General features: G+C 43.4%; 1 protein-coding gene across 7 annotated transcripts in view; it reads right to left on the reverse strand.

Annotated features, from left to right (window-relative positions):
* EXOSC1 (exosome component 1) overlaps positions 1 to 24346 on the reverse strand; it is a 47109-nt gene extending 22763 nt beyond the window's left edge. The window contains exons 1-4 of one of the 7 annotated variants that reach the window (XM_033940246.1): positions 24208 to 24323; positions 18897 to 19012; positions 17512 to 17578; positions 9977 to 10051 (exon numbers count right to left, since the gene is read on the reverse strand). In XM_033940246.1, coding sequence (XP_033796137.1) covers positions 9977 to 10051; positions 17512 to 17578; positions 18897 to 19012; positions 24208 to 24237 — 288 coding nt within the window. In that variant the 5' untranslated portion in view covers positions 24238 to 24323. Of the gene's footprint in view, positions 1 to 9976; positions 10052 to 17511; positions 17579 to 18896; positions 19013 to 23137; positions 23358 to 23479; positions 23980 to 24133 lie in introns of those variants that run through there. The other 6 variants (XM_033940252.1, XM_033940251.1, XM_033940250.1 and 3 more) reach the window with 6 other exon arrangements.
* Between the last annotated feature and the right edge of the window lie 405 nt (positions 24347 to 24751).

Here is a 24751-nt window from a genome sequence, read left to right on the forward strand (position 1 = left end):
ACGATCAGCAACGGCAAGGCAGACTGCTCCTGAAGCTGTCCGGACTGCTAAAAGCATCCCCACCAGCTGCCCCGAGGATCGGGCCACCTTCCGGCTCACCGAAGGTCTCCCCGATGGCTGCCCAGAGGATCGGGCCACTGTCGGGCCTGCCGAGAGCCCCCCCGACGGCTGCCCCGAGGATCGGGCCACCCGCGGGAGCAGAATCCATAATGGCAGCGACCGAGGGTCTCCTATCCCCTCCGCTTGCTTGCCCCAGTGCTCCGACAGTGCCATGCTTCAATACAGCACGGCGCCATGTTGCCTGCAGCCCGAGATCACTCTCTGCTCCGATTCCAGCTCCCGATGACGTCAGCACGTCGGGATCTGCCCCCTTAAAGGCACAGCTACACCTAAAAGCTGCACAGCCTAAAGACAGTGCTTTTTCAAGCATGAGCACTGACTCTGCCCAGCAAACCAGCCAAAATGCAAAAAACAACAATCACCAAAGCTGCAAACAGGGAAAAAGAAGGAAACGATACAGGACAACTTCATCTTCTTCCTCCACCTCCTCCTCCTCTGCCTCTTCAGTCTCGCCGAGACAGCACAGACACCACCACGGAGCCAGAAGCAGGGGCAGGTCCCGCCAACACAGCGCCAGTGCCCCCGACCAACCAGCAGCCACCATGGACCATCAACAACTATTTAATCTATTCAGCAGATTCATCTCACAACAGCTGACGGGAAGTCCAGCACAAAATGCAGAATAAGTGCGGCAACCATCACCGGCAGGGAGGCATGGAGCACAGACAGCGGCATCTCACTCACCGACCATAGGCGGCTACGCCTCCGACCAGAGTGAGTGCTACCAGCCAAGCTATGCCTCAACAAAAAGCAGCCCACATGTATCAGCAACTGGGGAGACTCCAGACACTGAGCCTGCAAATGGGACAGCACAATCTGACACTCCCGCAGAAGACCTCACCTATCCCAAGTTCCTCCAGAAGGTGGCCACCCGCCTAGCTCTTGCTCCAACACCAGAGCGAGAGGCAACAAACGAAGTGCCGGGACTGCTAAAATACCTGCAAGTGCAAAAGGCCACAGCGATACTACCAGCCCACAAGTTGCTACTAGATCGCCGGGACGAGATCTGGAAGACCCCAATGTCAGGCACCGCTGTGTCCAAGAAACTGGACCAAAATTACCAGATCAGTGAGGCACCAGGCTTTAACAAACCACAGCTCCCTCACCATTCTACCATAGTGGAATCTGCACTCAAAAAAGCGAAGAGCAACCGCCCTCATGCCAACGATCCCCCGGGCAAGGAACACAGGACCCTGGATTCCACTGCAAAAAAGGTCTACCATGGCTCCATGCTCAATGCAAAAATTGATACCCACTTATTCCACTTGACCCTGTATAACGATGCCCTCCGGAGGAGAGTAGAGGAAACCCTGGACACTCTACACCCGGAGGGAAAAGCCTGCATAGCTCCCATACTGCAGGACATGGAAGAATGCGGAAAACATATGATAAGAGCGACCTTCGACGCATTCGAAACCTCGACCCGCACAGCTGGAGTAGCCATAGCAGCCAGACGCCTGGCATGGCTACGAGCCTCGGGACTCCGAGAGGACACCCATGAGCGTATTGCAGATGCGCCATGCTCAGGGGAGAACTTATTCGGAGACAAAGTGACGGAAGCAGTGGACAAAATGAAGGAGCATTGCACTACTCTCCAAACCCTCTCCTCAGATGGCCTGGTAAAAGCCGCAACAATAAGACGGCACATCAACCAGTATCGCCGACAGAACACCAATGGAAGGCGGTATGACAGCCAGACCAGATGGCCGCCACACAGACAGAAAGCACATCAACCCAGCGCCCTTTACCAGCAAAGGCAGCGCCAGAGGGAACGAAAACAACACAAGCCAGCCACTTCCACCGGCACGAAAGTGGGGCCCAGTTTTTGACTCATCAACAACGCCCCCCACCCCAGTAGGGGGCCGCCTCTCCCTTTTCCACAAGGCCTGAGAGAGGATAACCACAGACAAATGGGTGCTGCGAATCACAAAAAATGGATACCGCATCAGATTCCGCACCCACCCACCATCCAACCCACCAAAAAGAAACTACAGGGAACCGCAGCCAGAACTCATCTCCAGAGAAATAAAAGCTCTCCTCCAAGCGAGAGCAATAGAGCCAGTACCCAGGTCACAGCACAACCAGGGATTCTACTCCCGTTATTTTCTCATCCCCAAGAAGACGGGAGGGTTCAGACCCATCCTAGACCTACGAGGCCTGAACGAGCACGTAGTCAGGGAAAAATTTCGGATGCACTCCCTAGGGACAATCCTACCATTAATTCAAAAAGACGACTGGCTGGCCTCCCTGGACCTTCAAGATGCATATTCCCACATCCCTATGCATCACTCTCAAAGAAAATTTCTACGATTCAGGACCCTAAACCAACACTTCCAATACCGGGTCCTGCCCTTCGGACTCTCATCCGCACCGAGAGTCTTTACAAAATGTGTCGCCGTTGCAGCGGCCCACCTCCACAAGAGCGCCATATGCGTGTTCCCCTACCTGGACGACTGGCTACTGGTGGGTCCATCGGCCCAGGCAACAGCAACAGCAGTAAAGACAACAATGTCACTCCTGCAATCCCTGGGTTTCCTCGTAAACATAAAAAAATCCATAATACAACCAACACAATCAATAGAGTTTATAGGGGCAAGAATTTGCACACCCCAGAACGCAGCCTTCCTACCCCACTCAAGGGGAACAGCAATACGAAAACTAACTCAGAGTATATCAGAGACACGTACAGTCACAGCCAGAACGATACTACGTCTCCTGGGCCATCAAGCTGCCACCATACACGTCGTCCCGCTTGCCAAGCTCCACATGCAACCCCTGCAATGGTTCCTCAGAAAAAATTGGAACCAACACACACAACCTCTGTCACACAGAGTCATAATGGACCAGAAAATCTGCAACAGCCTCGAGTGGTGGACACAGCAGCAGAATTTGTTCAAGGGCAGGCTCTTCCAGCAGCCACAACACCAACTGACACTCACCACAGATGCCTCAAAGCAGGGGTGGGGAGCCCATCTCCTCCACCTGAGAACCAAGGGCCCCTGGTCCCTATCCGAGGCCAAACAACACATCAACCTGCTAGAACTCAGGGCAATTGGGAATGCCCTACAAGCCTTTGCCCCCTGGATCTCCAACAAGACCTTACTGATTCAGACAGACAACCAGGTGGCAATGTTCTATATCAACAAGCAGGGAGGCACGGGCTCACTCACCCTCTGCAGAGAGGCCCACAAAATCTGGACATTCGCTTTAGCAATCAACACTCTCATCCAGGCCACCTACCTCCCGGGCCAGAACAACGCCCTGGCGGACAGCCTCAGCAGAAAGCTGAACCCCCACGAATGGTCCCTCCACCCGGAAGTAATCCAGGAACTCTTCCACAAGTGGGGCCTCCCAACAAGAGACCTCTTTGCAACGGAGGACAACAAAAAGTACCCACAATTCTGCTCCAAAAGACCAGCACAATACAGTCAAACCAGGGACGCTTTTGCCATACATTGGGGAAAACACCTACTCTACACCTTTCCCCCCATACCACTTATCCACAGAGCGCTCCAGAAGATCAGGCAAGAGGAAGCCTCAGTGATCTTCATCGCGCCCTACTGGCCGAGACAAGTGTGGTTCCCCTTCCTACATCGGCTGTCGACACAGCCGCCGATCAGCCTACCACTGCGACCGGACCTGATCACCCAGGACCAGGGACAAACTCTGCATCCCAGTCTGAAAACTCTAGCACTTACAGCATGGATGTTGAAAGGCTAATCCTGGACCCTTTCCACATGTCAACAGGGGTGACTGAGGTACTACTAGCAGCCAGATACCCGTCCACTAGAAAATCATACAGGCTCAAGTGGAAAAGATTCCACATATGGTGTGTTTCGAAAGGAGAAGACCCACTGAACTGCCAGGTCCCAACTGTACTCCAATACCTACTTAACCTATCCAAGACGGGCCTCAGAACATCCTCCATACGGGTCCACCTGAGCGCTATATCAGCGTTCCACAGCCGCATTGAGGACAAGATCCTAGTCACACACCCGCTAGTGTCCAAGTTCATGAAAGGGCTTACAAACCTGCACCCCCCGATCCGCCGCCCGCCACCCGCGTGGGACCTGGGCATCATCCTCCACAGGCTAACAGCGCACCCCTTTGAGCCTTTAGAGGAGGCGCCAATCAAATTCCTCACCTGGAAAGTAGTTTTTCTCATCGCCATCACATCAGCAAGACGCATTAGCGAGCTACAAGCCCTGGTGACATACCCACCATACACACAGATCCTTCATGATCATGCAGTGCTGAGAACTCACCCGAAGTTCCTACCAAAGGCAGTCTCACCTTTCCACATAAACCAAGCAATAGTACTTCCCTCCTTCTACCCGGGACCACATAACAACAGCACGGAACAACTCCTACACACTTTGGACTGCACCCATGCACTCCGCCTATACATTCAACAAACACAATCCTGGCGAAAGGCAGTACAACTGTTCGTCTCCTTTGATCCCAACAAACCAGGATCACCAGTGGGAAAACGCACTATTTCCAACTGGATCTCAAACTGCATCGCCTTCTGCTACGAGCAGGAGGGAGCGTCCCTTGAAGAAAAGGCCACAGCACACCAACTAAGAGCCATGGCCGCTACATTGGCAAACCTCAGCAACACGCCACTCCAGGACATTTGCAGAGCAGCCACATGGTCTACCCCACACACCTTCACCAGACACTATTGCCTGGATCGCCCAATGCAGACCTCCAATGACTTTGGCCTCAACATATTACGATTGGTGACCAAAACAGACACAGCAAAGGACACCAACACCTGAACTAGCTGATCAGGACTATTAGCCAAATCAGATAGAACAGACTGTCAGCAGATTATATTATGCCATGTTGGCACAATTTGCACTGTTTGCACATGTTAGCACAATTTGCACAGTTACTTGTTATAATCGCATCTGTTATTGAGATACATACTCTACCATGTTGGTAAGAAAGAAAGTGTTGGTCCAGTTCTGAGGACCAAAATAAAGTTCCTATTGTTTACAACACATAATCTCTGACTGGTCTCAGTAATTGGGGTTTTTATCTCTGTCCCTCACCTGACCTTTAGGCAGCCTCACCCTACCGCAGCAAGGTAGCGGAGACGCAGAGGGGACCATCCCCTGATGGGGACCTCGTCCTCTTACACCCTCTGCCCCCGCAGCTGGAGAGTCACCATAAGTCAAAAGTGACTTATACTGCTTGTCCATGGAGAAAGCGAAGTTACTTACCTGTAACGGGAGTTCTCCGTGGACAGCAGGATAAGTCAGCCACACTGACCCTCCCTCCTCCCCTAAGGGGTGACACTGCAATAAGACTCAAGCTATGGAAATCACTGGATTAAATGAGGGACAGCACAGGTATATATAGGGCTACCTGCACATGCTCAGATGAGGCTCCCAAAGCCTCACCTGAGCTCTGGGAGAGCAAATCCGAATTGGGGACGTAGATGACATCACCAAAAGTGTGGCTGACTTATCCTGCTGTCCACGGAGAACTCCTGTTACAGGTAAGTAACTTTGCTAAGCTGCTGATAATGCCTCTGCTCAGATCTTGTGGCTGCAGTGAGTCTGGGACGACTCTGGGAGAAAAAAAGTGTCAAGTTCCCCTTCAGTTCCGGCAAGCAGGGAGATCAAGAAGACCACGTGGCGGGTTTCTGCCTCAGGAAAGTTTAGTTTTTGGTCTCTTGGATTGTTACTGTCTTTTTTTTTCTTTAGAGGGAGCAGAATCCGTTGTGCCTCTGCCACTTGAATTTCCTGGCAAAGGAAGGGGGTCAGTTGCTCTGATCTTTCCTAAGTCACAGCAAATGCCCATCGATCCCCAAAGGAGGCAGGACGGCAAGTCATTATTAATCAGTTGTATGCATCTATGGTAGCAAAGAGAGTTTTCTCACTGGGTTCCAGTGCTGTTTGCTATTTGAACTGCAGTGCTTAACGTGTGCAGCTCAGAAGAGAGGTGTTTTTTTGTGTGAAAAAAAAAAATCCTATCCCTTACAATACAGGGAAAAATCTTGGCAAATCATCAGATGAGAGCTGCTACTTGAAGCTCCTAGGATGGTATGATTTTGAATGCTGTGCATAGTGCATAGATGTTGGGATGAGTTAATGATCGTGCAAACGGGGCTATGTGCACGGCTGCTGTTTCCAAGTCCTGCAAGAAGGTAGAGTTGTAGTTCCATGACAGAAATCGAGTTTTCTCTGGGCTATTTTCAAAACTTCAGGCCAATGAAAAGTTTGTGGATGCTTTCTCTTTGATAACTGGTACACCACATCTATCATGAAAGAGCACTGAGCACTTTCTCTTTGAAAAAGTCAACCAAGAAAATAAGTATTCCCATAGATTTAAACCTTCCTCTTCTGGAAACAGCATCTGGGTAAATAGCTTAAAAAAATTGCTCTCAATGCATAGGCTTTCCTAAGTTTGGAGACTGGGTAAAATAAGGATTGCCCAGATCCCACAGACCTGGCACATCTTTGTGGCATGGGGTCTGCAGGGCATTTTAACACCTGCAGACCTCCCGGTTCCCGCTCACCCTTGAGGTAAGCAAATTTTTAAGGATGTGAGGTAGAGATCCGCGAGATTCATGGGGCCTGCAAGATCTTCGTTTTACTCAGTCCTCTAGGTTTGTGTATTGTCACTATGCATGTCATGCACAAAATACATATTTTTATGTGGTGTTTTGGGGGACACGAGTGACTAATTATACTTTTCTTGGGTCCCTTTTTGGTATCAAACAAAGTTGTTCCTTAAGGATCTTTTTCCTGTACATGTTCTTGCCCTAGATGGAAACACCAGGGATGGACTGTCATAGGAAAGGAAGGGCAGAGAGGGTAGACAGTGGATGCAAGGGTCAGAGAGAGAGTGGACAGTAGATGGAAGGGGTAGAGAGCGAGAGGGCAGAGGCTGGGTGGAAGGGGCAAAGAGAGATGATAGATGTTGCATGGAAGGGAGCGAGGACAAACTCTGAATAGAAAGAAGAGAGTGAAGAGAAGATGATTAAAGCAGAAACGACAAAAGGTAGAAAAAAAAATTTGTGTTGCTTTACATAGAATCAAGTAGTATTGTAACTATTGATTAAAGTTTATACATAGGAAATGGAAATAAGGCAGTTTTTTGGGACTAAACCCCTTTCCTTAGGTCAGGACAGGATACCATAACAGCTGTATACTGTGCTGTCTTGAAGAAAGATTTGGTCTCTGAAAGCTAATTGAAAAATGGATTAGTCCAATAAAATGGTGTTTTCTTATTTCTCATTATTTTTTTTATTTCTATTTGTTAATTTGTAAAGTGGTGATTTATATATCAGTTTTTTCTAAATTTACATCTACTGTCTTTATATTTTGCACAGTAATAGGGGACATGTGTCACTGTTTCTGTGGTGTTGCATTGTTTGCAGTCTGGTTTCTTGGTTCAGTTTAACTTTTGTCTACATATTTCTATTTTTAGTATGTGATTATTCCATATTGGGCGAGGGTATATCTGTGTTCTGTGTGTATAAAAAGGACATGGCTTTCTACTAGCAATGACTGTACAGGATCAATTGACTATGCAGGATCTGGCTTTAGTTTTACAATGCGTGTGTTGGTGTTCTAGTGCTCACTGCGGTGTTTAAGATGCTGCCTTTTCCTAGGTGCACCCTTGTTGTGTGACTCATGGATTATTACTAAAAATATATTTTTTATATAGAGAAGGGTTTAAAAAAAACGATAAGCACTGGCTGTCATATACTGTTGACTTAGGCGTTGTCCCCTCACTACCACCACACACATACCCACTATAAAGAATTAAATTAAAGTTGTATTAACATCAAGCAGCTTTCAAATGACATTATAAGTAAATAAAAATAAAATATTTTAATACATTGCTAATTATTACCTATATCTTTACCTAAACAGTTTTGCCCTAGCTCTCACTTTGATCTTAATCTGCTACTTTATTATTTTGCTGTAGTGCAATCACACAGGTCTCCTTCAAGGCTCAGTAACACCTCTCCATAAATTATGTGGAAGAGGTCTGGAAGTGGGGATTGCATCTATTTCATAGCCTCAGTGAGACCTCAGGAAGGAACCTAGTGATCAAAACATTAGAGGTGCTGTAGAGCCGTTTCTTGTATGACTGGATGAGCTATATTTATCTTTTTTTCTTAGTTGTTTAAATTCATGCAGAAATAAATGACTAGATTGAACCTAATGACTTCATTAACGCATTTCTCTTTTTTAAACTTCTATACCATTTGAAAGAGGGCGCATATCTAATTATTCACTTCTAGAATTGGATACTTCTTAAATTTAGTAAAAATATTCTGGCACAAGTGTCAAACCTTAAAAAATGAAGTCATATTGAGCATTGGAAAACAATAATAATAACTAATAAAAATAGTACACATTTAGGGCTCATTTTACAAAGGTACGCTAGCGTTTTTAGCGCACGCACCGGATTAGCGCGCGCTACCTGTAAAACTACCACCTGCTCAAGAGGAGGTGGTAGCAGCTAGCACACGGGACATTTTAGCGCATGCTATTCCGCGTGTTAAGGCCCTAACGCACCTTTGTAAAAAGGAGCCCTTAATTTTCCCCACTACCAAATTTCCCCACCCCGCCCGGCTACTTTTTCATGCCACCCAGCTGGAAAAAAATTCTGGGGAGAACACTGTCTGGGACAATGAAGTCTTTGGCTAGAAGATGCAATAAATGAGCACGGCAACCATATGTTATTAGCTTGGTATTCTCTTCATGCTCTTCTAAATTTCTTCTCATCTTGGATACATTTGCAGCATTGTCTGTGACTAAACTGCATACTAGACATTTGAATTTTTGTTCACATTATAGCTTTTGCTACTACTTCCTGTAAGTATTCTGTTGTATGTGCATTTCCTGAGGTATCAATTATTTCTGCAAGAAAGACATTCCATTTTTCTATTATATAAGCACATACAACAGTATCATTGTGCACATTATTCCACCCATCAAAACTTACAAACAAATTTAAAACAGGGGTGAGGAAAGAAGGTCGCAATCCAGTCAGGTTTTCAGGATTTCCCCAATGAATATGCATGAGATCTATTTGCATGCACTGCCTCCACTGTATACAAATAGATCTCATGCATATTCATTGGGGAAATCTTGAAAACCTAACTGGATTGTGGTCTTCGTTCCCCACCCCACTGCCTGCTGCTGATAAGTGCACACACGAAGGGGAACCCTGCTCGCTGGCAACCAAACCCAAAGAGGATTCCCCTTCACAGCAGCTGGTGCACTTTGTGCACACGCCGGACGCATCGACAGCGTGCCTGGAGCATAATGAGCACTTTTTCAGCTTAAAAGTTCTCATTGTGAAAACCGCTCCTAGGGAAAAACAAAACGTTGGTTAGCAATTAAATCCAATTTACCTTAATTGAAGGCTTCCTTTCAGATAAATTTTCCCACTGTAAAGGAGATGTGTTCCAAACACCATTGCTTGGATTGCTCTCCTGTTTATTGCAGTGTCCCGCTAACTTTTTTTTTCTCGGCAGCACAGTAAATTCTTGGCCGCGGCTGAAGGGCACCCGGAAATGCACAGACGTCAACATGATGACATAACATGCATGCGTTATGTCATCACGTTGACATTTGAGCGAAGGCCCTCCAGACTGGGCCCTGAGACGCCAGTAGGCAGTACTGGAGCAAGAAGAGGAGAGGCACGAGTGTGAAGAGGCACAGATGCCGGCTGACTGCCTACAGGATGTGTCTCACAGAATCTTGCTGCAGCATAGTTTGCGATACACTGGTTTATTGGCCAAGTTTACATCGCTTTTTTCCTCCACCCTAAAGAGAGTCACATCCACATTTGTATACCATCAGGAAGGGTATTTCAGTCTTACCTTACAAGTGACAACAGCGCCCACATCTGGAAGAAGTTGGGATTCTGTTTCTCTAACCACAGATAAAACAGGCAGCTACATAAAAAAGATAAAGGTGCAGATAGTAATAGAATAGTAACTGAGACATTCAGAGGCAAAAAATATATTTTAAATACAATCCTCAGCAAACCCCAGTTCATCTGAATAGAGTGTCACCTGGAATGAATATCCTGAAAAAGTTGTCTTTTTCAGGACACAGATGTTAAGTTCTCTCTCCATGCCCCCTTTCTTTCTGTCTCCTTGTTCCCCTTTTCTTTGTTTCCCTTCTTTCTTTGTCTCCCTGCCTGCCCCTTTCTTTCTTTCTCCCTGCCCTCCCCAAGCCACTAGGTTTGCCACTGTCACCATTGGGGAACAGGCCCCCAAGCCACCACCGCCCCAAGCTCTCCCTGCAGAAGCGTCGTGCTGACTAGCATTATGCTTCCCATCAATTCTGACATCGGAGAGGAAGTTCCAGGCTAGCCAACCAGGCAGCGATTGGCTGGCCCAGAACTTCCTCTCCGACGTCAGAATTGACGTCGGGGAACAGAATGCTGGTTGGTCCGACACTTCTGCAGGGAGAGCTTGGGGCAGCGATGGGGGACGTTGGGGAGAGGAAGGCTGATCGGCCCAGTAGATCGGGACGACAACACAAGTCTATCACGGAACCCGGGATGGGCTCTGAGATTGACTTGCGTTGCCTTCCTGATCTACCGGTCGATCGCGATCGGCGTATTGAGCACCCTTGATCTAAGACTCCACCCATGATGTTGCCAAGGCCTAAGTGGATTGAACTTGTGGAGAAATCAGAAGTTTCTTGTCCAACAAAAGATAAATGTTAGACATCACCTGCTTCATCTAACAAGCAATTGTGGGTTTGGAAACTGCATTACCTTAATTAGGATCCAAAAAGAGAACAAAACGGCAATTTAAACAATGGAAGTTATTAGTAGCCTATCAATAGAGCAGCAGCACACTATGGATGTCCAGAGATCAGAGCATAAGAATATCCTTTGCATAATCTTTCTAATGAAAAGAGGGAAGGAAAAGCAATTTGTTGAGATGAAATGAAGACAATTTACTAAGAAAAGAAAGGACTGTATGAATTGTCACCCCTATTTCCATGAACCGCAGAAAGGGATCCCTACAAGATAAGGCCTATAATTCCAAAATTCTATGCACTACAGCAATAGCTACCAGAAAACTGCCTTTAGAGTAAGATCTTTCAAAGTTATTTTTTTTTTTTTTACAAAGGCTCAAAGGGAATCTCCTGCAGAGCCCCAAAAACCAAATTAAAGTTCCATTCCAGGCAAGGACAATGAAGAGGAAGCCTAAAATGATTTAACCCTTTCAAAAAAAACGCACCACATCTGGATGAGAGGCCAAAGAGTTGAAAAGTTAATCTCGATAACAGGCCAGAGCTGCCACTTGTACTCAAAGAGAATTATAGGCTAACCCCTTCTGAAGGCCATTTTGCAGGAATTCCAAAATTTGTGGTAAAGTAGTTTGAAAGTGATCTCTGTCTGAGCACCAGGTCTCAAAAACTCACCACACCCTAGTTTATGCAGCCAAAGTAGAGCACTTCTTCATGTGAAATAAAGTGGCGATAACATCTTCTGCATAACCTTTCCTCCTTCACCAAGACCTTTCAAGAGCCAAGTTGATATCTGCTGCAAGTGACATTCCACCCAAAGAAACAGAAGTTGAGTCTTTGTGTCCCACCCTGTCTGTTGATGTATACTACTTGCTATCATGTTGTCAGATAGAACCCAGTATAGTCTGAAATGCCCACAGGGCCAGCTAAATCACAGAGTTCGAGCCGATTCATAGGCCACAGGGACTTCGTCTTGTTCCACAAGACAGTGGGCTCTCCAACCAGTGAGACTGGTGTTTGTTATCACTACTATCCAAGGAGGGATTCCTAGGGGCAACCTTTGACAGAGATTTGGTTGGGGAGAGCTACCAGGACTTGCTGTGTTTCACCTGAAATGTCCCGAGAAACTGGAGACCACTGACCCAAAAGAGCCTGTTGTACAGGCTGCATGTGTGCCGTGGCCCAAGGAACTCTCTCAAGTGTTGCCCCATAGAACCTAGAACTTGAACGTAATCCCAAGCCCAGGGACTCAGTCTCTGCAACAAAAATTCAAATATCTCTGAAGTTTGTCCCAACTCTGATCTGTAAGAAGATTAGCCCCCACACTATAAGAAATCTAGGGGCTAATTTAGATCAGAATCTCACAATGAATTCAAATACAGATGCTGTAGTAAGGAAAAGTTTCTATATGTTGTAGAAATTACAGACTATTAAACCATATTTTGATGTTTCTTCTTTTAGACTGTTGATATAGTCGTGAATTCTAAGTATTTTGGAGTACACTAATATAGTTTACTTAGCAGGTTATCAGAAAAATCTTCACCGACTCCGCATCATACAAAACATGGCAGTCCGATTAATTTTCAACCTGAAACAAATCAGATCATTTCACATCTTATTACCAAAGACTACACTTGTTACCAATTGAGGTCAGAGTCAGATTTAAGTTTGCTATATGCTATAAAGTCTTACATGGTTTAGCACCTGATTATCTTGTGGATCATTTTTTATTCATTCATTCACATCGCCCAAGACATAATTGTAATTTGTTTGATTTTCCATCGGTAAAGGGTCGTTTATACAAGAGCTATTTTCAACGACTCCTATCTTTTCAGTCAGCTTCTTGTGATAAAAAGTTTGTAAATCTGTTAGGTCATGCATATAGGGAAAAAGAACCCGATGTTCAGCTACCAAATGGGGGGATTAGTACTAGAGGGAAGTAACCTTGAAAAAGACTTGGGTGTGCTGGTGGACACAACAATGAAGTCAAAGGCACAATGTGCAGCAGCCTCAAAGAAAGCAAACAGAATGTTGCGTATTATTAAGAAGGGTATTACAACCAGAATGAAGGAAGTCATCATGCCGCTGTATTGTGCGATGGTGCGCCCGCATCTGGAATACTGTGTCCAATATTGGTCGCCATACCTAAAGAAGGACATGGAGATACTTGAGAGGGTTCAGAGAAGAGCGACAAGAATGATAAAAGGTATGGAAAACCTTTCATATGTAGACAGGCTAGAAAGGCTGGGGCTCTTCACCCTAGAGAAGCGGAGACTCAGAGGAGACATGATAGAGACTTACAACATCATGAAGGGCATAGAGAAGGTGGAAAGGGACAGATTCTTCAGCCTATTGGGAACTACAAGAACAAGGGGGCACTCAGAGAAATTGAAAGGGGACAGGTTTAGAACCAATTTTTCTTCACTCAGAGAGTAGTAGACACCTGGAATGCGCTTCCGGAGGATGTGATAGGACAGAGTACATTAAGGGGATTCAAAGAGGGATTGGACAAGTTCCTGAAGGATACGGGGACTGTGGAATATAGAAAGAGGTAGAGATAGGATTATGAAAGGGTATAGATAGAATAATGGGGATTGCAAAATTTTAGACAAAGGATCACTTACAGGTCATGGACCTGATGGGCCGCCACGGGAGCGGACTGCTGGGCGCAATGGATCCCTGGTCTGACCCAGCGTAGGCAACTTCTTATGTTCTTACCTCTGTCTCTTACCAGCAGTTCAGGAAATTATTCAAAACCTAACTTATTTAAGAAAATTTTGTAATTTCTAGGTAATTTGTTTTTATTGTCACTGTTTCAATTTTCTTTTGTAAATCGCATAGAACTCACAAGGAACTGTGGTATATAAATAAATATTTATGTTATGTTGTATTGTTATAAAAATTATTATTAAATGGATGGAACTCCACCAATAAGCTATCTTACTCTCAAGAGAGGAATATAACTTATAAAGCACTATTAATTTGGGGAAGGTTAGCACGCTTGATTAAAACTTAGCTCTGTAATAATTAAATATATAATATATGAATATTTATTCAAGGGCTAAGACTCAGAGCATTTATAAGCAAACAAAGTTTTTTTTTTTTTTTTAGAGCAATTATGAAATTACAATCAAGTCGGTAGAAGCAGTAGGATCATTAAGCAAAGAATTAATAGAATTACACTAGCCAAAATTTCTCTAAGATTAAATGATTACATTTACTCACAAATGCAGGTTGAAAAGTCCTTATAAGGCCGCATGGCCTAGCTGGAGAGCTAAGCACATGGTTGATATTGCAATATGGTGATCCAGGGAGAGAATTGTAGCTTGATCCAGGCTGGTTTTAGAGGGAGAGGGAGCATCTTCCCTCCTGAGAAAGGATTCCACTTAATATTTATTGGGTTGAAACCTGTTTTAAAAATAGAATCCTAGGTCTCCAGACCCATGATGCATAGCAGTTGTTCCACCCCTGAGGCTGACAGGGCATCACATCCAATCATAGAGCAGTCTTTCAACTCCCTCTGTTTCTAGGTGATGTCATGACTGAATTACACTGGCTTAAAATGGTGTCCCAATACAGAGTATTGTTACTTGTCCTTGCTGAAAGTGGCGTGAATCTATGTCCGAGTGGTTTTCCTCTGTTCTAGGCAGATGAGGTCATCTGATTGAATCTTCTTTGAGTAGTTTAAAATGGTGTTAAGGGCTTCCGTTTGATCTTGCAGACTTACTGGAGATGAATTTGGTGTGAAGGGCTCTTGTAATCCCGGAGGTGAATTTGGTGTGAAGGACTTCTGTTTGATCTTGCAGACTGTTCCACTGATACACCTTCTATTATACACCATGGGAAATTGTTACAATGCTTAGATGCAATTGGTATCAGAGAGGTGCTAGACTGGTTCTGAGGTTTCCTTATGTCCCGCACATATCAAGTATGTTTAAACTACAATCTCTCCAACACCTGGAGTAATCCATCTGGCGTTCCACAGGGGTCACCATTATCCCCATTGCTTTTCAATGTTTACATGTCATCATTAAGTGCACAGCTGACCCAGCTGGGGATAAAAGTATTTAGCTACACAGACGACTTTACGATCATTATCCCATTTGCTACCTCTCTCTCTGAAGTTACTCCAATGGCAACAAAAGTACTAGACTTGATGGAACAATGGATGACTGAATTCAGATTGAAGCTTAATTCAGAAAAAACAAAATTCTTTGTAGCTTCATCTCACCCGCTTGATACAAAAACATCACTGTGCATCAATAATCTTAGCTACCCTATTCAACCTACTATGAAGGTTTGGGTGCAATACTGGACCAGGGCCTAACCATGAAAGACCAGGTGGACTCTGGTTAGAAAGGGTTTCTTTACTCTCTGGAAGCTTCGGTCCATCAGAGCATATTTTGATGCTTCATCATTCAGAATTCTAGTTCAATCCCTTATACTGAGCCAACTTGACTACTGTAATATCGCCTATCTGGCAATTACCCAAAAGAATATGCAACAATTACAACTGGTGCAAAATGCAGCGGTCAAACTGATCTTCGGGTTGAAAAAGTTTGACCATGTGACTCCTTCCTTGGCTGCCGATGGAGGCATGTGTGAAGTTAAGTTCGGATGTTTCTGCTTTAAGGTACTATTCGGTTTAGCCCCTAAATATATAACTGACCTTTTCTCCTTCCCAACCAACAGACATAAGAGAAGCTCACACCTGAACTTTGTAACTCCACAGGCTAGAGGATGTAAATCAAAAGTCATCATCAACATCTTCTCTCAGCAGCAGCATTATGGGGTAAAGACCTGGAACAATTACTTATGCTTGCTAATACTTATGGGGAATTCAGGAAACACCTAAAACAAATCTGTTCCTGAAGTACTTAGGCAGTTGATTTGTACAATCTTTCCCACAATAACTGATCTCTAGAGCTGCTATTCACTAGTTTTAACCTGCCTATTCTACTCAATTTGTAGCATTTTTAATCATTGTAAACCGCATAGAACTTCACGGTCCTGCAGTATATAAACCGTTTATTATTTATTATAGGGTAACACTTTCTGAAGGTGATTGGCTTAGTCCTTTCTTTTGTAATAGGTGCATTTAACACAAAAATGAGCTTCTATTGTTCAGACTGGGGTAGTTCAGAGATGAATTTGGTCTTCTGGCCTACATCCTGTTATCCACCCTGGTCAGGTACTTAACACTTTCTGAAGTTAGATGGCTCAGTCTTTCCTTTTGTGCTCTATTGAATGGAGCATTTAACACTTTTCTGAACAAATGGCTGTGCTGGCTCAAAGACCACATCAGAAATTCACTGAGTGGTAAGAACCCCTTTTCTTTGGAACCACAAAATAAATGAAGTAACAGTCTAGTCCAATTTTGGCAGCACGTACCGCTACCACCGCCCTAACTCCTGTAAGTGAAGGGTGGAGAGAATTCTAATTTGTAATCTTTTCTGATAATTTTGAGAACCCACAGGTCTGTAGTAATTCTTGTCCACTCTTCATAAAAAAAAAAGAGAGAGAGAGAGATGTCCTCCCCTCCCCATCATTGTGAAGGTCTAGCTGCGGGAGCAATTTGAGCACACTGGGAGAAAGGTCATTTATTTGAACAAAAGGGCCGTCTCTGCTGAAATCTGGGCCTCTGAAAGGAAGCTGAAGCTCAATCAAGCATTTTCTACCCTTCAACCAAAATCTTAATTGAGCACACTGAAAGGAGGACTTGGGTTTGTCCTCAGGCAACTGGTGTCTTCAAGTTCCCCTGGTCTTTTAACCAATTTTTCTAATCTTCTCCAAAAAGAAGACAGTTTCTGAAAAGCAGCTTTGTGTGCCAAAGCCATAATAAATGCCAGGCAGTAACTGCCAACACCATCTGCTTCACTGAAGTTCTGACTAGGTTATATAATGAATCAGTTAGACAAGTGAGATCCATCTCCATATTCAGAAATTCCAGAGAGTGAAAACAATTGGAATCTGCCACAGCATCTGCTTGCTGAACCTAACTCAGGCAAGCCCAAGCAGCATAAGAGCTGCAAATGACCACCTTTAGGGAAAGGGCAGAAACCACAAAGGAGACCTTCAATGATGACTATTTTTCTATCTTGTACATTTTTAAGGCTATGCCCTCCTTGACTGGAAGCATCCACTTTAGATAATTTGAGTTTATCCAGCTTGCCTTGAACAATAGGATAGAGGTAGGATATTGCTTCAATAGACAAGCTTGAATAAGGAGAATAATGAACTCCAGAGAAAAAAAGCTCTCTAGTATCCACAGCAGCACTACCACCTTAAAAAGGCACATGCAGAAGAGAAAGGCATCATAAAGACCAAAGACTGAAGCTGGCTGTCAGCCTCTGAAGCTGCTTGTGTTTGAGAAAACACAGCCACAGTAATGGTAGAAAAACTCACATCTCCAACAGTGTACTGAGGGAAGTATTCCCGCAGTTCCTCAACACAAGAAGAGAAATAGTCATCAGGAAAAGGTGCCCTGTGCTCTGGAATCAAGTTTTCACATCCCCAGAACATTTTCCCAACACTGCTTGCTACTTCCCACATTGGGAGCAACATTTAACTGCCTCAGCCACCAAGAAAAAGTGAAAGGGAAACCATGAGTGCCCGACTAAATAAGAAAACTTAAAGGAACACTTACCCAGAAGCTGAACAACCCTGGAAACCACCTTCTACTGAAGCCACTGCTGTTTGCAGCAAAGGAACCCCTTAATTAAATAGCCAAAGGAGCAAAATTAACTGCAAGTACCCTTTCTCCTAGGCCTTTATTTATATATTTTATTTTGCATATACAGCATTATAATTTATCACAAATTCCATAATATAAACCTAACAAGTCAAACTGACAACCAATAGACCTCCTGCATTGTTCCTTCATGGGGGTCTAGTTATAACAAAGGACATTATAAACCCCTTCTGTTTCAGTTTTCACAACATTTGAACCAATAGCCTTTCAGAGTTCTTTTCCCAACTTTGTGTCCTAGTCACAAATCAAAATGTGTTGCAGAACTGATGTGGTCTCAGAAGTCTAGTAGGGACTGTAATGTGAACAATTTTGAGCTCAGCAGAGAAAGTAGCAGACCTCCGCACAGTTTGGAGTAGAATGAAGGCTTTAAGTGCACCACAGAAATACTAAATTCTGTTGTGGTCACATTTTGCCTTTGCAGCTTGAGGAGGAGGGGAGCAACTTGAAGGGAATGTTTTAGCTAGCAAGACTTTGGCATCCCTGCCAGCCATTTAATGGATGCAATTCAGGTTAGAAGGGGGTCCGAGCCCAAGGTGTGACTGAGCCTGCCCTACCTGCTTCTATTGTAACAAGCAGCAGAGACTGTAGGTAGGATACAGTCAATAAGAAGGCAGTGAGGTGTGGAAGACTAGAAGACAGATCTTGTCACAGGACGTGATCTGGAGAAAGCTCCTGTGCTGTAAAAGGGAAGTTTCTGTATCTGGTGGGAGGTGGAAAATAAAGGAACTCCTTCCAAAATGCATTTTGATGCGAGAAGCTGCTGCATACATATACTGATTTTTATTTATATACTGCTTGTATTCTAAGCAGTTTACATTGAATAGTAATCAGGTACTCTAAGTATTTTCCCTATCTGTCCTGGCTACAGTTCCTGGGGCAATGGAGAGATAAGTGACTTGTCCAGGGTCACAAGGAGCAGTGCTGGGATCAAACCCATAACCTCAGGGTGCTGCTGAGACAGCAGCTCTAACTATTTGGCCACTGTAACATTGTAATTAAGGAACTGCACCTGCCAAACTGCTTTCCCCATTCATCTCTTTTGATCAAACACACAAAAAGCACACACACACATCCCCTCCTACCACCACACACAGTAGAACACAAGAAAAAGGAGAAAACACCCCTACACATGCATATGCATCTTCATGCAGAGGCACTGGAAAGAATACCATGAGCCATCTCGTATGCATACTTTTCCCACTTGTTACAGAAAACAAGTCACATTAACTACATTAAATGTCATATTTTAAGAACAAATATTTTCAGAGTTGTTGCCTTACCATTCCATTTTCACTTTTCCTAACCAGATATCCTGATAGCGAGGCAAAGACATAGCCATGCTTGCAATAGGTCCCACTGCCAGCAGAACACTCTTCAATGTTACATAGCCTTTCTCCTAGAAGAAAATACAGATTTAAACTAAGTCTCAACACTCCATAGAACAGAAAAGTACAGGTAATGATTATGCCCTGGTGTTTCTCCCACTGAAGTTACTAGGATTATTTTATAGGTAAATCTGCAACATCCTTCTTCCCTCCTCTAAATGTGTCCAACCATCAGCCCTTCTCTTCCTTACCCCCTCTAATCTGCTCCAGTCTTAACAACCCTATGAAAAACACTTTGTCAATGTGTTCCTACCATTTTTTTAATACCATATATTTTGCTCGGATGTTTGCATGACGGTCTTTTTCACCAATGAAAATTAGTGATAGAGCATCAAAAGTCAAATTATTTAAATCTAAATTCAATAAAATAAATTTCAAGACTGCCTAAATGCATGACTAATGGATCAGAGATTAATTACAATATTGTGATTGAATGAACAGGTCTTTAACTCTGAATGAGTAAAAAGAACGAAACATTAAACCTGGAACATAGATCTAAAGCCTGCTTTAACACAACCTTGTTACTGCTTGCTCTACAGTGCTAAGAAAAAGTCTGTGGTTGTAAATTAGGATCTACTCTAATCTGAATTTCTGTTATCGCACTTATCCAGTACCGGTTCAGGGCAATTTACAGTTAAGAAGCCCATAATGAAGCATGGGAAATAGTGGATACATCAAATCAATGAGAAATATACAATGCTGCAAATAGATAGGGAAGCGGGGAGAAGGTAATGGCCGCATAGAAGGGAGCAAAATAACAAAACAGTGGAGGGGAAGGCATTCATGGATTACAAATGGAGAATGGGGGTTGTATACATTTGAGTCAGAAGAGGTAACAATCGCAGATGGCTCTTAGCACTGAAGTGAGGCCGAGTCACTGACTAGTAAGGAATATATCAAACAAAAATGTTTTAAGCTTTTTTTGTCCTGAAGGTGAGATAACTCCTTATGGCTGTGGGAAGGTTGTTCCAGGTCATTGTGGCTGCATAGGTGAATAAGGTATTGAATATCTGTATTTCACTCCCTTGGATGATGGGAGGAGCAGTTGGTGCATGTTGCTGATTCTGAAGGATGAATTGGAGAACAAGTGGATTATTTGTTCAGGAGTGCTGGTAACAAAGGTAATGCAGGACAGTTTAATTTGAGAATCTATGGGAAGCCAGTGAAGTTGTCGGCAGTAGGTGGACAGGGGGGGGGGGGGGGGGGGGAGTCAAATTTTTAAAAGCCAAAAATCAATCCGACTGCAGCATTTTGAATTATTTGGAGCTTACACATATTAGAAAAGATTATGCTAGCATATAGGGTGTTGCAATAATCGAGTTGTCTTAGGGTGAGCATTTGGACTAGTATAGTAAAGCAGTGGTTGTAGTAAGTTTGACCAGTCTTAGTTGCTTTTTTCTAAAGGTTGGAGATTTGGGGGTTCATAGGACAGAGTAAAGTCAAGCAGAATGCCTAGCACCTTGGAAGTCTTTTCCAAGTTTAGCGTTGTGCCCAAGGGCAGCGATAGGGTAGTGGGGACAGGCTGTGTGGTATAATGGAACCAGAGTAGCTTTGTTTTTGGTGGTGTTTAGTTTGAGTTTTTTATGGTAGATTTTTTCAATGCCATTGGAAACTTTGATTGAAGCATCCTTAGCATCACAATTGAGAGGAATTAGGAGAAAGATGTCATCTGCATAGTACAGTAGACATTCACCGTCACTGAAGGAGAGGTTGCCTAGGGTGCTCATAAATATAAATAGTACTGGAGAGAGTGGGGACCCTTGGGGCATACCACAGAGAGCTTTCCAGCTTTGAAAGAAGGACCCATCTTTCCATACACAGTATCCTTGGTTGGTCAAGAACTCTTTGAACCAGCTGAGGACTGTTCTAGTTAGACTCTGTTCATTTGTGTTTGGCCAGTAGAAGTTCATGACTGATTGAGTTGAATGCAGCAGATGTGTCAAATTGTAAGAGAATTGACTGTTGGTCAGTGCTCAACATTTGTTTGACTTTGGTGGTTAGAGTGAGTAGTAAAAATTTAGTGCCGGGTTGGGCTCTGAAGCCATACTGAGAAGGATGTAGGCAGGAGAATTTATTTATGTAGGCTTTGAGTTTTGTACAGACTAACGCCTCGAATAACTTGATGAGCAGAGGTATTCCAGCTATGGGTCTGAAATTAGATGGTAAGGTTAGGTCTGCTCCTTGATTTTTTGGAATTGGGGCGAGTGCAATGCAACCCATTCTTGTGGGTAGTTGACCTGCTTTTAGGGGGTTGTTCAGTAGTGAGACCAACCAGAGAATAAGCTCATTTGGGATGTGGGAGTACAGGTGGGGACGGCATTTGTCCGGTATGCAGCTTTTGGTGGTCACTTTATTTAGCTGAGAGAGTACTTCACTTTGAGTGAGAGGTTCAAAAGTGTCCCAGATTTCATATACTGTGCAGTAGTCAGTAAGGATAGGGTCAGATTGGGCATCAGAGTTTGTGGTGCGTGTTGTGTTACTAATTTCTAGTTGTACACTCTTGATCCTACCAAGGAAATAGCTTGCTAATTCTTAGGCATTTGTTATGCACTACCTTAAAACCTTTATAGGAGAGATAAGCACACTGAATAAATAAATCAGACAAGAAAAGGGTATATTTGATTACTTATTCAGCAGTAAGTATACTTGTCTGAAATACGTGAACTCTTCATACAATAACTGGCATTTCCATGAGTAGCAATAACTTCAGCTACATTAATTTTGGCCCATTGTTTCACATCAAACTATCTCAGCTCTGGGACATTTGAGAGCTTGCTTGTATTAACAGTTAATTTCAGGTCTTGCTACACATTTCAATAGGATTTAGGTTGGGATTTTGACTTTGATAATCCAAATCATAAAATATCTTCTTCTTCAGAATTCAGCAGTAGATTTCATTTAGGATCATCTTGCTGCATGACCCACTTTTAGCTTAGCTTCAGCTCATAGAGGAATGGACCAACATTCTCCTCTAGAACTTTCTAATATAAAGCAAAAATCCATGGTTCCATCAATGATGGAAAGCCATCTAGATCTTGATACAATAAAGGAGCCTTACTCCATGACACCAACCCATCTCTCAGGCATAGCAGTAGTGAAGTTCTTACTTTAGATTGCAATTTTAAAGGAGAATTAGCATGTTAAAGTGTAAGTAAAAACATTTTTTACATCTGACCCCACATTTATTTTTAAAACTTATAGCCTGTTACATCCTCCAGTTTTGTGCAGGGTACAATTACAGTAAACATTCATAGTAATACACTAACCCACCCACATTTTTACAAAGCTACAATAGCAGATGCAACGCGGCAAATGCTTCAACACTCATTAAATCCCTATGGGCGTTGGAGCGATTACTGTAGCAGCAGCTTCTACCATGGCTTTGTAAAAGGAACTCTAAATTACAATGCAAGACCTAATTTTAAAAAAATAATATCTGCATATTGTAACTCGCTGAATGTCCAGCTTTCTTGACTGTAAACCGCCTAGAAGTCACAAGATTGTGGCGGTATAGAAGAATAAAGTTATTATTATTAGTAAATCGCAGTGGAGTTTCTTACTGTGGGCCAGCAAATGCTCCTCCAACACTCATAGGAATTGAATGAGCATGGGAGCATTTACATTACTAGCCAGTGGTAAAAAGCTCCAACCTGGTTTAGTACCAGGAGCCCTAAATAAATACAGATTTCAGATGTAAAATCACTGATAGCTACATTCAAACAGAAATGTTTTCAACAGTTTTCTAAATTGCAAAACCCCAGAAAGATATCCAATGCCCATTGGCAAAGCATTCCACAAACATAGTCTTGGATTAAGAACATTAATCATTGATTTAGCAAAGGTTTTTAGTGCAAAAGCTGTGCCTATCAAATTATTTGCTTATCAATCAATTTCCTTAATTTTTTTAAGATAAAAATTATCTTATCTATGTCAGGTTGGTTTTATTTTCATGTATTAAAAACTATAATTTCCCTTTGTGATTTTTTTTTTGGTTGTTGTTATTTTAAGTCTATTTAAAATGCTCTCTGAGACTGTTTAATTTGAACGCCCCATTAAACTGCAGTTCTTTTAGAATTTGTAATGGATTCTTTAATAAATTTATAGTGACCTCCTAAGCCTCCCCCCCCCTTACTTACTTTGGAGATATGCAGCTTTTGGTGAGATTTGTACTATTTCTTTTAAACCAGGCGTTGTGTTCAGAATTTGATTTGAGGAGTTTTATATAGTTCCCTAGTCCACCGCTTCATTTAAACTAGCCTTCGCTGGGCCCAGGGCCACAGCCAGAGATTCCAGCTCCTGAATCTCAACGCAAACCAAATTTTCTTTTATTAACTAAACCCCAGCATGAAGCTTCCGGAGCATTATTTTAAAAAAAACAAAACAACAACAAAAAAAAAAAAACAACAACCCAAAAAACATAACTCTCACGCTCCTCGGTCCAGAACCAGAGAAAAAACTAACTTTAGAGGCGAACTCACCAGGAACACAATACCTCGAAGGCGCCATCTTGACCTACTTCAGACCCGCCAGCAAGCGCAACTCCTATTGGGAGACGACATAAAGTGGCGACGGATTGGCAGCTACGAGTCCATGTGTGCGACTAGATCTGTAGGCGGGAAAAGACTATTCGTTTGCCTCCTGTGCTGCTTGTTCAGCGAGTTAGTTATGCTCATCTACGGGCAGAGCTTTGGGTTTCTGGCCCAGAAATCGCTAGGAAAAAGGACAATTTAAATTAAAATCAGTAACTTAAAGAGAGGGTACGGTTGGGCAGACTAGATGGACCATTTGGGTCTTTTGCCTGCTATCATTTCCTATGTTACACTCCGTTGTCCCTGAGGACTGTTGTAATGGGGGCGAATCAGCATCGGCCCTCGCCAGCTCCTGGGGATTCGGGCTTTGCGATTATTACAGACACGAATTTTAGAGCTCCGAATTAAAAACAAAAACAAAGCTGTCGATTTAGGCTTCCTAACTATCCCCCCCCCCCCGGCACGTGCGTTTTAGCGGGCAGGATGTTCTGTACAGCGCTGTGTAGCTATAGAAATAATTAGCAGCCGTAGTAATAGGGCTGACATTTAGTGCCTTAAAAACCGCTGCTTAAAAACAAAAAACCTTGTGTCTCAGAGCCATACCTAAATCTTCGAGTTTTCAGAATTATTATAACAAATATGCATGCGATAAATTTGTATATTAAAGAACCCATTACACGTAAATCTGTCTCGTGTGTGGTCATCATGGTAATCCCGAAAACTGACTGAGAGTGAAGGCTGAGTAAGCACTGACAAACTAACTAAATAAGGGCTGGGAGAAAGGTGAAACGGAAGGACAGGGGCACTGCATAGCCAGCAGCACTGGTCTCCACCCCAAAAGTCACTTCTGATACAAATCTTCCTTAATATCGCTGTTGATCTCTCGTATCTCCTCAAACCTTGTTAAATCTTCATTACACTGTTTATTGTGGTAGTCCTCAGCAATTGCTATCAAAACTGAAACTGTACTTTGCTGCTCATTTAGGGACTAGTCTCCCCTACACTGGAATAAACTTGCCTTTATAAGAGGTTAATTTGCTGAATTCAAGATCATCTCAAAGAACCTAGCCTTCTTCCAATTAACCTTCCCAGTCTTTACTTAGCTAGGTATTACCTTATGCTTGCTCAATATTAGGCCAATGCCTGACAGAATCTTGGTTTGTTAATATTATTAATCATTTGTTATATCGCTGTACATGTTAAATGCAGGTACTTTCTAGG

This window comes from Geotrypetes seraphini, chromosome 4 (assembly GCF_902459505.1).
Source record: "Geotrypetes seraphini chromosome 4, aGeoSer1.1, whole genome shotgun sequence".
NCBI classification, from domain to species: domain Eukaryota; kingdom Metazoa; phylum Chordata; class Amphibia; order Gymnophiona; family Dermophiidae; genus Geotrypetes; species Geotrypetes seraphini.